The sequence below is a fragment of the Polistes fuscatus genome, unplaced genomic scaffold, assembly GCF_010416935.1.
Source record: "Polistes fuscatus isolate 324 unplaced genomic scaffold, CU_Pfus_HIC Scaffold3, whole genome shotgun sequence".
In the NCBI taxonomy this organism is placed as follows: Eukaryota; Metazoa; Arthropoda; class Insecta; order Hymenoptera; family Vespidae; genus Polistes; species Polistes fuscatus.
Window position 1 is genome coordinate 5032251 of NW_025113107.1, and position 11409 is coordinate 5043659.

Here is an 11409-nt window from a genome sequence, read left to right on the forward strand (position 1 = left end):
TTCTCCTACATGCATTTATGTATCTATGTACTTACGTACTTACGTATATACGAGCACACACGTATCTATATATATATATATATAAATAAAACTAGCTTTTTGCAGGTTTCGATTCATAAGGATAATACCAGAAAAAAGAAGAAAAAGAAACAAGAATAAAAAAAAATGAGAGAGAAAGAGAAAGAGAAGGAAGACAAAAAAAATACACGGTACACCAAAGAGAAAAGTAATCGTCAGGATTAATTTTTGAATGGATCGAAATGTGGGAGGATCTATCTCGCAAACATGTTTGTTGTCCATTGAAGAGTAGTAGAGTCCGTCAGTTAGTCGATTTTTCGATGAAAAGTAAGATGGTAGTGGGGTGGTGATAGGTATTCGGGGTGAAGGGTGAAATTGGTTCTACGAACTTTAGCGAGCGAGTGAGAGTTTCACGTTGGTGTTAAGGGAGAAATGGAGAAAGAGATAAAAGAGGGGGTGGGTGGAAGTGGGGGAGAGAAAGAGAGAGGGAGAAAGATAGAAAGAGAGGGATGCTGCGATCGATGGCATCGAGGCGCCTAGCAGCCAGGCCCTGAGCAGCTCAGCCCTCATCCTCCCAACTCCTCTTTGCCAGCCCTCTCTACATTCTGCAGCACGAGTCGACAAAGTACGACACAACGTATTACTCGTTTGTGTGTGCAGTATGCACCGGGCACTTGCGCGTCGACTCCCGCGCCCATCTCCAGCGCCTCATCGACTCCAACTCGTGAAATCTTGTGAAAGAGACTCACCGAGATTCGATTGTGGAGCAAGGATAGAGGAGGAGGCCTCGCCACTGGCTTTTTTTCATTGTCGTTTCTATTTATTGTTCAACATGCTCTGTTCCACGGTTTTTTAGTCTCTTTCTTTCCCCCCTCTCTCTGTTACTCTCTCTTTTTCTTTGCGTGTCTGTCTCTTTTTTTCCTTTCTATTTTTCTCTTTCTCTTGTGATCGGTGGTGAACAAATGTGATTGAAGGTGTTGCTGGTGTAGATGGTGTTGTTGCCGGTGTTAGCACCGGTGGTGCGTTAGTTATGATTATGGTTACAGTGGCGGTATCATCGGTGGTGGGTGGTGCTCCTCTCAACGTGCTAAAACCGGGAATTGGTGTATAGTTCGAGCACACTATGCTGCCGTCGAATTGGACAACGTTCTTAACATTGTCACTGTGATGCTTGACCTACTGGCGGATGATTATGGTAATTCTTTATTCATTATTTTCCTTTGTTTGTTTGTTTGTTTATTGCTTCCTTTTTGTTCTATGCAATTATTTTTGTTCATTTTTTTTACCGAGATTAAAAACGTGTTCAACACACGAGTATAGGAGTTTCAATTAATGTGCGGGAAATATATATCATGGCAAGTTACGGAATGTTTCAGGAGATAGCCGATGTCGGAGGTGGGCAAGTAAGAACAGGACTGATCTTTTTCATTCTTATATCGGTGATCCTGATCAAGAGGACTACCGGTTCGAACGGTGGCACCTGCGGCCTTGCAGAATTGACTTGTCGGGACGGACATTGTGTACCAATTGACGCCTATTGCAACGGTAAAGACGATTGCGGAGATGGTAGCGACGAGCCAACACTTTGTACTCCATGCAATCGTACCTATCACGGCCAGGAGGGTCGGACTTATCATTTGGAGCTTCCTAGACCAGCAGAAACGCGTCTTCCTTTTCTCTGTCACTTGACCTTCACTGCAGCCAGCCGAGGTTACGGGGAACTTGTCCAACTTCTTTGGGATGCCTTCAGTATAGGACGTCTTGAACCTAACGCGGAACATCTCACGGCCAGTTGTCCCGAGGGATCATTGCAATTAGCCGAATTGGGTAGACACTTCACCGGTGGATTTTGGTGTGGCAGCGGAGAAAGCCGTGCGACATATTATAGCGAGACCAGTACGGTCACCGCCTCGATTCGTCTATTTCATTCCCCGCCATCGGTACCCTTTGAATTCCGTCTAAGATATCGTTTCGTTTCGAAAAACGACGCTGTGGCACGACTGGGGAAACCCGATTATCCTATCGAGAGAGGCTCGGCTGTTCCGGGAACTTATTGCTCCCGAAACTTTTACGAGTGCCATTTGAAACAATGTCGTCTACAAAGCCCAAATTATCCAGGAGAATATCCGAGAAATGCGAGCTGTATGATCACGCTCCGTCAAAAGGAGGTGCCTACTTGCAAACACGCTATGATATCCGTTAAAAATAGTCCTACCGGTCCCACCGGACTAACCAGTTCAAATGCGTCCCTCAGTATTTGGAACGATTGCACAGGTGACAAAGATCGGCTCATCTTTCACGACGGTTTACGTACCGAAGATCCTATTCTTTTGATATACTGTGGTGGTCCTCTACCAAGAGTCATCGCTAGAGGACCAAATATGCTCGTAGAATTCAGAAGCTCACCGATTGCTATTCCATTAGGAGCGTCAGCTCTGAGGCTAGAGTTAGAAGTTCAAGTTATTTATGTGGACTCGGATGGTCTGGATTATGCTAGGAATTCCGAGGGCTGTCATTTTTTTGTCAATGGTATTTCTACATATTTATATATGTTGTTGATATGATTTTCAAACTTTATTATTTCATTTGAAATAATTAAGTTCCATGGATTTATGCGATTATACGATGATGATACAGGTACAGCTAAAAGGAGTGGCACGTTGAGAGCACCGTTTCATGCATTGCCACCAACGAGCAGCTGCACGTGGAATATCAAGGGATCGGCTGGTGATCGCGTATGGATATATTTCTCGTCCTATTCTCAAAGGGATTTAACAACGAGCACGGAAAACAATGCCAGTACCCAATCGGATTCGATTTGCGGAGTTAAATTATTATTTTGGGATGGTTCTCCATTAACTGGACTTCCTATGGTTACACTTTGCGATAGTACACCTAAACTTTGCGCTCATGCGGCACTTAGAAACGCTACGAGAAGTACAAGACCTTGCACAGCGGATGAAAGTTACCTCACAATTGCACCTAGCTTAACATTGCGAATGGAAACTGTATTAGGAACTGCTCTTCATAATGTCAACTTTCAGGTAAATAATTGTTTGACATATATTTTTATTAAAGTTAAGCAAATTTGTTAGTTTATCAAAATCGTTTATTTTTAATGATTAAAATATATTGAAGAAGCAATTCGATAAAACTTAATTTTCTTTATATCAAATTTCTATCATCTAATTATATTATATTAGTTACCATTTTAATATTTATCCAATATTAATCATCTACCTTATATGAATTAAGAGTTAAATTTGTTTAAGCTGTGTTACCTAATTAAATGAAAAAGTTAAAAATTCCGAAATAACAAAGTTTCTGATTAAAAAGTCTTATAAAGTGTTATATATATATATATATAGAGAGAGAGAGAGAGAAAGTTAAAGTGTTTTAGTCAATAAAATGTACTCAAAGTTCAAACGAAAGTAAACCGAGAAACCCACAAAACACATTATATACACCTACATACATATTTAACCGTTTGATCTCAACTTCTAATTATTGTATATTAAAGTTAAGGTATTACTCTATCGATCTGTTTAGGCGCAGTACGAATTTATTTCAACGGTACAAGTCGGCGAACCATGGGGCGATGGCGTTTGTAGTAGAGTTTGGCGTAAAGTTCGAAGTGGTGATGTGACGTCACCCCGGGATGTGCGACTTTTTGGTAGAGGTGGCTCCTCAAAATTAGATTGCAAATATAGAATAGAAGCTGGAGTAGGCGAGAGAGTTAGATTAACGTTGCACAACGTAAGCCTCGGTGAAGCAACCTCGTGTATCAGTGAACCGGACCCGCATACTGGAAGGCCACGTTGCGTACACGAGATCGGTTCAAGAGAGGCTCGACTTGTTCTTTACGAGGCACCGTGGCGTGACGTCAAATTACCTCGAGCTTGTCTTTGCGATAACACGTCTAATCTCCCGTTGACCCATATCTCTGCTGGAAGAGCACTTGAAATCACATTCCTGGTAGATCAGCAAGCACCTCACGAAGACTTCGAGACCCTATTCTTTTTCGCGAGTTTTGAGTTGGTGCGTTCACCGGAGTGCCCGAGAAAACAGAGAGTTCGCGGGGAAGGTAACGTGCTTCTTTCGAGATTTATCAGTTTGTCCCAAATAAAATAATCGTTTCTTAATTAATATAACAGAATAAAAGAAATCGATGACATTAAGATATTATCTTTTGGTATTCTCTTTGAAATATGTATATATATATCTAAATGAATTAAATCAATTTTTGATCCGTTCACAGGTGGCGAGTTCAGATTTGTTGCTCCACCTTTATCGAGACCAGACATCTATTGTGAGGGTCTTCCGTGGTTAGTCGAGGCTAGAGAAAATAGATCGCTGTTTGTATTAACGTGGGGTTGGTTCATGCCGTTAGAGCCTGCACCGGTATCCGAGTCGAGTGATGCTATTAAATGTCCGACGTCTAACAGGATCTTATTATATTCCGGTTGGCCACCGAGATTGTTAAAAGTTGTTTGTCCGGCTGAACCGGGTGCAAGAGAGTTTGCCGTTCATGTGTTTTCTGAAGAATGGTTAGGTGGAGAAGAAGGGAAATGGCCTGGACCACCAAGACCACCAGCTCTTTTATTGGATTTTGTTGCTAGGGAATCCGGTCAAGCTGCAGCATCCTGGTTAGAAATTTCAAAGAGCAGAGCTGCTTTACGCAGACAGTTACGTCTTCCAGAAAGAGGACCGGAGAACGAGACCCTATCTCAGGGAGATTGTCCGCACAAATGTCCCGAACTTGGTGCTTGCATCGCTGCCACACTTTGGTGCGACGGCAGACCAAACTGCCCGTCCGGTCACGACGAGGCCAATTGCGGAAGCGGCGCTAGGTTATTAGGGTTATTGCCGCCAGCTTTATGGCTCGTTGTTGCCGGAGTTACCGGAATTGTCACTGCCTTTGCGTGCCTCTTCGTCATATTAATCAGCAGGTAATATATATTAACTTAACTACATTTATTATTCATCTTTTGTGTACGTTTCATTCATACTATTTGATTGATATCTATTATCTCTTACTAAACTCATAATATTGTTTCATTTTTATTGAGAGTGATCAAACCTTTTTAACTATTGTATAAGTATAAACGTAATACCATAATAGATATAATCTTAAAATTGGGACATTATTACACTATCGTGTTCAATACATTTAGTTAACCATATAAATATCGATAGAATCAAAATATTTTATTCTAATATTTTGTTTATTTGATTATAATTTAGGTCCAGATTACGCGCGAAACGACTTCGTTACAAAGGAACAATGAAGAATAGCAAACCGAGACGGGCGCCGACGGAAGAGACACTTTTGGGTGCAGCATCCTGACATCAGCAATCCGGCTTCGTGGAATATATTCACGTTGACCGGGAAACTACAGTTTAGTAGAGATACACACATACATACGTTCTGTGCTTCACCGTCCATTAACCAAATTCGATACTCTCTCCCTTAGGTATTCACGAAGCGAACTGGTTCATTATCATCTAGCCCCTTTCAAATTTCACTTCCTCTATTCTGTCTATTTCTATCTGTCTATCCGTCTATCTCTGTTTCTCTTACGATCGAACACTATGCTCTTTATAATAAGTAATTTGACAAAAACTTTGTCCTTTTTTTTAATTTGAAAATGAAAATAATGTGCGATAAGAAGTATTTCATTTTCTCTTCTTTTTTTTTGTTTGTTTTTCGATAAACATAGAATATTATTTTTGATTAAATTTTTCATATCAATGTAGTCCCTCCTCCTTTCCCCTCATTACCACACGACGGTGATACACTGAATTATTGTCAAAATAATCGACTGATTTTCTTTATTATATTTATATTAATCTTAATCGTTTGTGGGCGGGGGAAGGGGCGAATTTTTGGAAAGGCAAAGAAGATTGAAACCCACGGACATTCCAATAAGCTAAGGGATTGAATTGTCTTTTCCTTTGTTTTTGTTTCAATGCTCAAATGTCATCTTTTTCCTTATCATCTTGTTCTCTCTATATCTTTACTTCATATTTTAAGGTAATTATTGATTTATTTTTAGATCAAGATTTTTGAAAGATAGAAGATTAAAGAGTTACACACCTAAAACTATTAGTAGTACACAAAAACAATGCTGCATTTGTTAAAATTTTGTGTTGTTCTTCCAATTTTAGTTGAAAACCATTTTATCTATCTCTTTCTCTCTCTCTCTCTCTCTCTTTCCTTCTCTCTCTCTTTCACCCCGTTTAATCTCTTACATCAAAATGTAGCGCGTCAGATATGTATTTAAACGTAAAAGAAAAGTAATAAAAAAAAAAACAAAAAAGGGTATCGCGCAAGGACCGAAAGTGAATCCGAAAAAAGTAGCACTCAGGTGAATCGCAAACTCTATATATATTTTAAAACACTTATTCTCGAATGAAAAATTAATAATAATAAATAATTAATACAAGTTCACATTTACTGAGTAACGTTAGTCGTTAGATAATGAATATTTCAAATGGTACGTTTATATATCTATATATATATATGTATATACGTCTATCGTGGAAAACATACGGCATTTAAACTCGAATCATTTTTATTTTCACGACTTTTCTTAAACAATTTCCTTGAAATAAGTAAGCGCTTATATCACGAATTATGTAATTCTTACGCTAACTATATTTCCAAGCAACGTTCTTCGATAAATTTTTACAACTATGTAACAATTACATTTTGTTCACACAATCTTGAGAATTATATTATTATGGAATTAAGATTTATAAAACTATTCGAGATGATACGCGTGAACAATTTTTTACAGCCATTTAACGATATTTTATTTTATATCTCGTTATATAATTTTAATATAATTAAATAATATATTTTAGATACGTTAGATAACAAAGTGAAATGATTTCCACGATATGCGAATTAATGGCTGGGCCTACGTTCGTTTTTGACGTAACGGCATCAACGCTCTCGACGTTAGATTGATTTATTTTTACTTATATTACTATTATTATTATTATTTTTCTTTTTTTTTCTTCGATCAATTCATACAGGAGAGAAACTAATAAATAAGATTATATAGTTCGATTAATCGCCATTCATCGGAAACAATATTCTTAGTTTTCATAGAGATGGGAACGATCGAATTAAAAAAAAAATAAAAAAGAAAAAGACAAAAAAATTAGATGTTAAATAAATAATAAATGAATTAAAATAGTTTGGAATGATAAATAAGAAGAGGAAGAAAAAGAAGAAGAAAAAAAGGAAATGAAATAAAATGAAATAAAAAAGGAATAAAATTAAATGAAAAATAATAAAAAAAAAAAAAAGAAGAAGAAGCAGAGGAGAGACTCGAGTAAGCGTTGGTGTCGACCTCGCAGGAGAGAATAAATAAAAATGTAATGCTACAGAACTACATATATAAATCTTTCGTTGGCTTTGTTGTTATCTCTTTTTCTCTTTTAGTTTATGGACAAAAAAAAAACGCAATCAACATTTTCGTAATAATTCGTTTGAATAAAATCAAAATAACGTTACGTGCGATAGAATAATGTACGTAAATTTTCCATTACAAAAATCGATTACACAAATTTGAAATCAAAAAGAGAAAGAGAGAAAAAAAGTGATAAATGAAATTTGTTATTTTTTAATTTGGATTTTTAACGAATATATGTATCAGCCTATTTTTTTTTTTTTCAATATCGTATTTTGTACGTAATAAAATTGAAAAATGTATAGGGTCTTGTAAAAATTGAGATCCCACAATAATGCTGCTAATGCGCCTCATAGTAAATGTGGTTCTGTAGTTTCATATATGATAAAAGAGAAAATAGTACGGTCCGCTCAAAACAACTATCTCGAATTGTGATATTCGGAGTAATAAATACTACATACATACATATTACATACATACATGTACACGTAAGGAATAATTAATTACGCTAAACGTAAATCTTACTCTTTCTCTAATCTATCTTATTATATTTCTTACTTTATTTCGAACATTTGATTTATTTAACACTTTTAATTCGTGTAAATGACATTAACTAATACACGGTGATAACAATACGAACTAACTAAGAGACTTGCACTTTTTGGTACCTGCAAATGACGTTCTAAATATATTTCAAGTGAACTACGAATAACGTTGTTTTGGGCAAACCGAGACGAGTTTTAATATTAACATACAATTAGCGAGCTATTAGAGAGAAATAATACAATGATGATAAACTAATAGTATCTAAAAATAAGAATTTAGAATTTAGAGATAAAATTGTATAAGATGAACGAATGAGAGAGTATATGTAATTTGTATGTATATATACATATTATATGTATGTCTCATATATATGTGCATATATGTACACACTTCTGAATATAATAATAATAATAATAATAATAATAATAATAATAGTAATATATATAAGTGTTATGCCAATAAATTGACGAACTTAAATTATGGAGCATAACAAACATGCGAAGCATAGGTAGTCAAGTTTGCTCAGGATTCGTATGAGAGAGAATTATTTATTAAAAGTTATTTCTTTGTTTCATCTCTTCTATATTTTTATCTCTCTCTCTTATACGAAGAAATGACACCGAAATGAATTAAAAACTGCCTTTATATCGACATATAAAAAATCAACTATGTACTTCGACAGTCATCGCAGAGTTCGTTGTTTGAGTTCGTTAAACAAAAAAAGGAACAAATAACGAATAAAAAAAAAAAGAAGAAAATTATCCACATCGAGATCTTCCTCGTTCGACATCTTAGGCATAGCGTTTAATGCAAAATGAAAAGTAGTAATTATACTATATGAATAAATGCATACATAAAAACTTAAGCAAACACAGAAATATGTTGATATTTCGTCTAGTAATTTATATAATAATTATATAATATAATCTAATATAATATATATTAATAATATAATAAAAAAAAAAAGGAAGATTTTTAACAATGGACGATGGAACACGAATGCGAATAAATTAGCATCCGAAAGTGCCATAATTATTCTCTAATTATTTTTTTTTTAATTTTTATATTTTTCACTTCATTAAAGTATATAGACAAATACGTGATAATTATATAGGATGTCTACTATGAAACGTCATGATTGATTTTTATTCAATTTTCTTAGTTTTTCATGAATAACACAAAATAATCGGACAACAATTTCATCGTAGACACTCTATATTAAAGAACATACATACATACATACATACACACACACACACACAAACATATATATATAATTATATATGTACGTATATTTACGTAGTTTTATAAAATGATATATGAATTATGTTCGATAGTGAGAGAAATTCGTAGGATACGTTTTTCAATATTTCGACATTTTTAAACAATTCGTGTTATCATACAGCATTATTGTCTAATTGAATATAGACGAGAATACTGTTATTTTTAGTGATAATGTAAAGTAGTCGTTAGATCGAAAACTTGAGTTTTATGTAAAATATTTAATTAATAATATTCATAATAATAATAATAATAATAATAATAATAATAATAATAATATTAATAATAATAATAATAATATTGAGGTGCATCTATGAACAGCACACTCATCGAAATTTAGCCTTACAATTAGGATCGTACTAAAAAGAAAACGTATTAAAATATACACTTATAGAATACTTATGCTCTCATTATACATACATACATACATACATACATACATAGATGCATATGTGCATATACAAACACGTATAGATTAGAGCAAAATGGCACATCTGTATTTTTATTAGATATACGGAAAGCACAACTATTTGTACCTATTCATTATTCTCTCGGTATGAATCATGCACGTTAGAGAAAAGAAAAAAAAACAAATATATATTAAAATTCAAGGTATAGTTATCTTATTGATATACGAAACTAGATTTAAGTGATAATCTCTGTAATACAAAAATTCATACACACGCGGGACGAGAGTACATATATATCATTCCTAAGAATTCCTAAGATGAATTTAAAAATGACAAAAATAAAAGAACAAGAAGATAAGAAAAGAAATTACGAAGAATTTGATCATATACAGAGGGGTAGTTTTTTAATTTATTTAGTCACAATTTTTGACACCAGGTAACCGTAATAGAAAAAGAAACAAAAATAAAAGATTTTTCGAATAATTATCTAAATGAAAAAAAATCTTTCTTTTTAAACTTCTTACATAAAATTCATACACACATATACACACACACACACACACACACGTAGACATTTTTTAACAACAAAATATTATTTTTTTCATTGTTCGTTATGAAATTAAAGAAAAAATAGAAAAACAATGACTTTCACGTATTACGTTTTACTATAATAAAGTATCTATGCAATAAAATGAAAATGGGGTAGGGCTGGGAAAACAACAACAAAAAAAAAAAGAAAAAAAAGAAAGAATGGAAATATACACTGGACCATTAGTAAATGATTAGAAAGAAAAACATGTCGATGTATAAGAAAAAAAAGCTCAAGAAAAGAAAAAAAAATGTTCTCAAAATGTATATGCATATATACATATATTTTTTTCTTTTTTCTTTCAAAATTATTTATTCAAGGATAATTAAAGAAAATTATTTTCTTATCTTTTTCGACGTATTATAATTTAATAAAAATATTATAAAGTGTAAACCGGAATACATTAGTTAGGTTAATGCATGGTGCACAAGTAGGTCAAGAAGCAATAAAGATCGCTACTTTTAGATGTTATATAATGTCAGAGTAAACTTAATAGACCGTACTAACGAGCAATGATATTTTCTAGCTTTATTTTTTTCCATATTTTCTCTTCTTCGAGAAACATCATTTCTCGTTTTTAAACTTCAAAGCGTCTAAATTTGGAAGACGTTCCTTTAAATTGTCTCTACGATTACATTACTTTTTCTTTTCTTTTCATATTTCAAACAACGTAATTTATAATACCTTATCTAATTGTAAGTGTATTATATTTTTTTTTCTATCGTAATAATTAATATAAACATTTTTAATTACTATAATTTATATTTATTATTATTATTATTATTATTATTATTATTATTATTTTTATTTATTATTATGATTGTTATTGTTATGTTATTGGTATTAAAAATTACGTATAAAAAAACTTGCACAAATATTTGTTATTAAAAGGATGAGATGTTCTGCCGAATGCTATAGATCTTAAATTTTATACCAAAAAAAAAAAAAAAATAGTCGAAAGCATTGAAAGAAATTTCTACCAGCGGGAAATTAAAAATAACAATTATCTTATTGTAAAACTCTTCAGGTATGCTAACGAATTGTGAAATGTTATGTGCATGACCAATATTTTAATTACGTTATGCATGATTAATGAAGCAATACGTCTTATTTTTACGTAAACATAATTGTTATTGCGTTACGT

General features: G+C 33.5%; 1 protein-coding gene across 1 annotated transcript; it reads left to right on the forward strand.

The window, feature by feature from the left end:
* The first annotated feature begins 1102 nt into the window (after positions 1–1102).
* Positions 1103–5641, forward strand: LOC122520136. Its single transcript, XM_043640136.1, has 6 exons — positions 1103–1213; positions 1395–2547; positions 2656–3062; positions 3568–4102; positions 4277–4967; positions 5263–5641. Exons 1-6 carry the CDS (start codon positions 1205–1207, stop codon positions 5363–5365), a joined length of 2898 nt encoding a protein of 965 aa, XP_043496071.1. The 5' UTR covers positions 1103–1204; the 3' UTR covers positions 5366–5641.
* The last annotated feature ends 5768 nt before the right edge of the window (positions 5642–11409 follow it).

Excerpts from the sequence above, each read along its gene's own strand:
- LOC122520136 (XM_043640136.1), top strand. Across the intron at positions 3,063-3,567 it reads TTCATAATGTCAACTTTCAG|GCGCAGTACGAATTTATTTC; the intron begins GTAAATAATTGT and ends CGATCTGTTTAG. Across the intron at positions 4,968-5,262 it reads TTCGTCATATTAATCAGCAG|GTCCAGATTACGCGCGAAAC; the intron begins GTAATATATATT and ends ATTATAATTTAG.